A 5,318-nucleotide genomic window follows, 5' to 3' on the forward strand; every position below is an offset into this window, starting at 1 on the left:
AGACAACATTGCTTGGTGCAAGAGCTTTTAGCATAGTTTCCCTGGCTCACAGCTGACTCAAGGGTTCTTTTTAACCCTTCCTTGTAATTCAGCCAGGTTGAATATCCCAGGAACAAAACTGAAACTATCAGAATGTGATTTGCCCTTTTTTGGACAAACCCTTCCATTGTCTGAGCCAGAGGCTTCTTCCTTTGTGGAGTCAGCCTGATCACTGGACTAGGAACACAACCAGCTATCTACCTTTCTCAGAAAGCACCTGGGTTTGCTCTTCCAACAGGTACTTTTTCTAGATTCTTCCCACCATTGCACATGGACACACACAAATCACACTGACCCCTGGAACCCCAAAGACAAACACCAAAAAGCAAACCCCAGGCAAAATGAGCTCAGAACCTTCCTGTTGCCTGAGCACACAGGGCAGGCTCCGGGGCCTTCTCTAGAAAGAAGCCTCCGCTGAAGCCAGGGGGACTGCCCAAAGTGGGGCCGGGGGTGTGGAGTCTACACTGATGCTCTCAGGCCATTTCCACTCTTGCTGGTTCCGATGCTCCTTTCTTTTGCTGCAAGCAACCCTACTGGAAAACTAGGAAATGTCCAACAATGAAGTTAGGACAGTGGCCCATAAAACATCCGATTCCAAAGTGTGTCCTAAGGTGTAATGACACAGACTAAAGGCACAAGATACGGTGAGCCTTTAACGTGTTCTCCTGTGTTCTTCCTATTTTTCTATTCCTTCTCCATGTCCGGTGGGGTTCTCTACCCTCTCTCCATCCCACGTGCCAACAGCCCCTCTTTTCTCTTTCATTCTCGCCACGTTTCCCTCCTTTCTTTCTTTCTTTCTTTTTTTTTTTTTTTTTTAGAGATGGGGTGTCACCATGTTGGCCAGGCTGGTCTCGAACTCCTGACCTCAGGTGATCCACCCATCTCGGCCTCCCAAAGTGCTGAGATTACAGGCGTGAGCCACCAGGCCCGGCCCGTTTCCCTCCTTTCTTTCACGTGCGCCCAACGGTACCGCCCAGAAAACGAACTAGATGCGTTGGACAGGGCACGCGCGCATTAGGAATGCCAGCTAGACGGAGCCCTGGGATCCTAGGGCTGGGGGGTGGGGTCCCCGCCAACCTTGCCCGGGCGAGCAGGGTTTTGCCCTCCGGCGCCTCTAGTGGCGCCCCTCAGAAGTCCGACTAGTGAGGCCTGAGTTGCAGGGGCTGAATGGCAGACGGAGACCGAGCAGGGAACAGACCATGAGGCCAGCGCAGACCTTACTCTCCCAAGGCCGACTGCTCCTCGTGCTGGTTCTGACAGTGCTCCTTCTTGACTCTCTTGGCGACGATGTCATTTTTCTTCCTGAATGGGAGTTTGACTCGTACGAAATCACCATTCCCGAGAAGCTGAGCTTCCGAGGAGAAGCGCAGGGTGTGGTCAGTCCCGTGTCCTACCTCCTGCAGCTGAAAGGCAAGAAACGTGTCCTCCATTTGTGGCCCAAGAGGTTTCTGTTGCCCCAACATCTCCGCGTTTTCTCCTTCACGGAACGTGGGGAACTGCTGGAGGATCGCCCTTATATACCCAAGGACTGCAACTACATGGGCTCCGTGGAGGGATCTCTGGACTCTAAAGCTACTATAAGCACGTGCATGGGGGGTCTCCGAGGTATATTCAGCATTGATGCGGAGCATTACCAAATCGAGCCCCTCAAGACCTCTCCCACTTTTGAACACGTCGTGTATCGCCTGAAGAAAGAGCAGTCTGGCAGTCAGGCTTGTGGTTTAAGTGACGAGGAACTAGAATGGCAGATGGCCCCTTATGAGAAGCAGGCTAGGCTAAGGGACTTTCCCGGATCCTATAAGCACCCAAAGTATTTGGAATTGGTCCTGGTCTTTGATCAAAGTAGGTACAGGTTTGTGAACAGCAATCTTTCTCAAGTCATACATGATGCCATGCTTTTGACTGGGATTATGGACACCTACTTTCAAGACGTTCGTATGAGGATACACTTAAAGGCTCTCGAAGTATGGACGGATTTTAACAAAATACGCGTTGGATATCCAGAGTTAGCTGAAGTTTTAGGCAGATTTTTGCTATATAAAAAAAATGTATTAAATGCTCGGCTCTCATCAGATTGGGCACATTTATATCTTCAAAGAAAATTTAATGATGCTCTTGCGTGGTCATTTGGAAAAGTCTGTTCTCTAGACCTTGCTGGATCAGCGAGTACTTTACCAGGTACAAATGTCCTTGCCCCTGCCACCTGGTCTGCTCACGAGCTGGGTCATGCCGTGGGGATGCTGCATGATGAACAATACTGCCAATGCAGGGGTAGGCTTAATTGCATCATGGGCTCAGGACGCGCTGGGTTTAGCAATTGCAGTTACATCGCTTTTTTTAAACACGTCTCTTCAGGAGCAACGTGTCTAAATAACATCCCAGGACTTCGTTATGTGGCTAAGAGATGTGGCAACAAAATCGTAGAAGACAATGAGGAATGTGACTGTGGTTCCCCAGAGGAGTGTTATAAAGATGGGTGTTGCAAATCAAATTGTAAGTTGCAACCAGGCGCCAACTGTAGCGTTGGACTTTGCTGCCAGGATTGTCAGTTTCGTCCATCTGGATACGTTTGTAGGCAGGAAGAAAATGAATGTGACCTTGCAGAATACTGTGATGGGAATTCAAGTCACTGTCCAAATGATGTTTATAAGCAGGATGGAACACCCTGCAAGTATGAAGGCCGTTGTTTCAGGAAGGGATGCAGATCCAGATATATGCAGTGCCAAAGCATTTTTGGGTCTGATGCCAGGGAGGCCCCCAGTCAGTGCTATGATGCAGTCAACTTAATAGGTGATCAATTCGGTAACTGTGAGATTACAGGAATTCGACATTTTAAAAAGTGTGGCAGTGAAAATTCCATATGTGGCAGGCTACAGTGTATAAATGTCGAAACCATCCCTGATTTGCCAGAGCATACAACTGTAATTTCTACTCATCTACGGGCAGAAAATCTCCTGTGCTGGGGCACAGGCTATCATCTGTCCATGAAACCCATGGCGATACCTGACGTGGGTGTGATAAATGATGGCACCTCCTGTGGGGAAGACCGGGTATGTTTTAAGAAAAACTGTGTCAATAGCTCAGTCCTGAAGTTCGACTGTTTGCCTGAGAAATGCAACACCCGAGGTGTTTGCAACAACAGGAAAAACTGCCACTGCATGTATGGCTGGGCACCCCCATTCTGTGAGGAGGTGGGATATGGAGGGAGCATCGACAGCGGGCCTCCAGGACGGCTAACAGGGGTGATTCCCTTGTCAATTCGGATCGTGTCCATCATAATGTTTCGCCTTATCTTATTAATCCTTTCAGTGGTTTTTGTGTTTTTCCGGCAAGAGATAGGAAACTACTTAAACCCCAGCAAGGAAGAAAAGATGCCACCATCCGAAGCAAAACCTGGACAGGAAGAATCTAAAGCAAAAACCAGAGAGGAAGAATCGAAAACAAAAACCGGACAGGAAGAATCAAAAGCCAAAGCTGGACAGGAAGAATCAAAAGCCAAAGCTGGACAGGAAGAATCTAAAGCAAAAGCTGGAAAGGAAGAATCTAAAGCCAAAGCTGGACGGGAAGAATCAAAAGCAAAAGCTGGACAGGAAGAATCAAAAGCAAACGTTGAAAGTAAACCCCCCAAAGCAAAGAATGTCAAGAAACCAAAAAAGTAACCAGGCAATCCACACTCATTCAGTCACACAGGCTCACTTAACCAGCTAATCATTTAACCAAAGGCTTTTCATCCTTCTCCCAATAATTTTGTACTTCAATTTTTCTCACTAGCTTTGATTAGCAAATAAATGACATTCTTGTTTTGGAAACCAACCCGTGCATTCTCCTTCTCTAGTGTTCACTTGCCCCCCAGTGTGTGATCAAGTTGTGGGTGTCTTGAAAAGCACGCTGTCACGGCTTTTCCACCCACTCAAGCTCTGAAAGTAGTGTGTTTCCTAGAATTACCGTGGTATTTAAAGTACAGCCTTGTTCCTCAGAATCCCAGGAAACAAAGCGATTGTCTGCCTCTCCCTCTGCCTCTCCCAACTTGATCCACATGAACATCCCCGCCTGCACCCACGCTGATCGATAAATGCTGACAACACATTTTGTGAATAGAAAATGTTTCTCTAAGCATTTTCAGTATTTGAGGTGATCTCAGATGGGTTAAGGACACTGGTCTGTCCTAACTCTTGCGTTGCACCACAGTGCAATGATGACAACATGATGCCAGGCCCTGGCGGTGTCCCAGAACAAGGCTGTTAACCAATTTTTGTGTCTGCAGTGTCTGCCTGCAGGGGCAGTTCTTCTGTGAGGGCGTGTGTGCTGAGGGGCACCTGGCCCTGTGTCTGCCACTCTGCTGTCACTCCCAAGGACCCCTGCGCCTCTGCCTCCACCTCTTCCTTCCCCTTTGCACAACACTTTGGGTGGGAGGAGAGGACAGAGGGCTGCCTTGGCGGGAGTCAGTATCCACTTCTGATGTCCAAGTGGGGTTTGTCCCTCTCAGATTTGCGTCAGCCGAAGGTTTCTGGTCTTGTTCTAGGCTGGGTCTTCCTGCTGTTCTCTCATCTTAGCCCAGTGCTCCTCTCCCTCCTCAGGTAAGGTGGCAGGACTGCAGTACCCCATCCCAATCTCCTGTTTCTCAGTCACACTTCTAATTAAAGATGAACTTGGGGCGGTCTCATAGGGAAGGTTGGTCCCCAGCCTTTTTTCTCAGCATGTGTGCTGGGAGCGTTCTAAGAACTTCATGTGTGTTATTAACATGCATACTGCCGAAAATAGCTCCATGAGAGAGTTGTCATTATTTTCTGATTTTACAAAAGAGAAACTGAGGCACCACAAGGTTAAATGACCTTGTGTAAAGGTTAAGTTACACAGTTAATAAGTAATGACATTATTCAAGAAAACTCGATATGAAAATTAGGAAATTCAATTGAGAGGGTTTATCTGAAAATCATAAGGATATTTACATATTAGGATTTTTAAAAAATTGATTGTGATAAATATATTGACCATCTTAACCATTTTTGTGTTCAGCAATGTTAAGAACATTTACATCGTTGTGCAAATCATCTCCAGAACTCTCTTCATTTCACAAAACTGAAACTCCATACCCATTAAGCAACAATTCTCTATTCTTCCTTCCCTAACCTGTCCCAACCAATATCCTACTTTCTGTTTGAATTTGGCTAATCTAGGTACTTCATATAATTAGAATCTTATAGTCTTTGCCCTTTTGTGATTGGCTTATTTCACTTAGCACAACGTCTTTAGGGTTCATCTATGTTGTAGTATTTTGT

At 46.9% G+C, this 5,318-nt stretch overlaps 1 protein-coding gene across 1 annotated transcript; it reads left to right on the forward strand.

Moving 5' to 3' along the window:
- Positions 1-1,238: 1,238 nt before the first annotated feature.
- ADAM30 (ADAM metallopeptidase domain 30) lies at positions 1,239-3,698 on the forward strand. The gene is made up of 2 exons (XM_010332792.3): positions 1,239-3,560; positions 3,630-3,698. The coding sequence occupies exons 1-2, from the start codon at positions 1,239-1,241 to the stop codon at positions 3,696-3,698; spliced, it is 2,391 nt and encodes a 796-aa protein (XP_010331094.1).
- Positions 3,699-5,318: the final 1,620 nt, after the last annotated feature.

This window comes from Saimiri boliviensis, chromosome 11 (assembly GCF_048565385.1).
Source record: "Saimiri boliviensis isolate mSaiBol1 chromosome 11, mSaiBol1.pri, whole genome shotgun sequence".
NCBI classification, from domain to species: Eukaryota; Metazoa; Chordata; class Mammalia; order Primates; family Cebidae; genus Saimiri; species Saimiri boliviensis.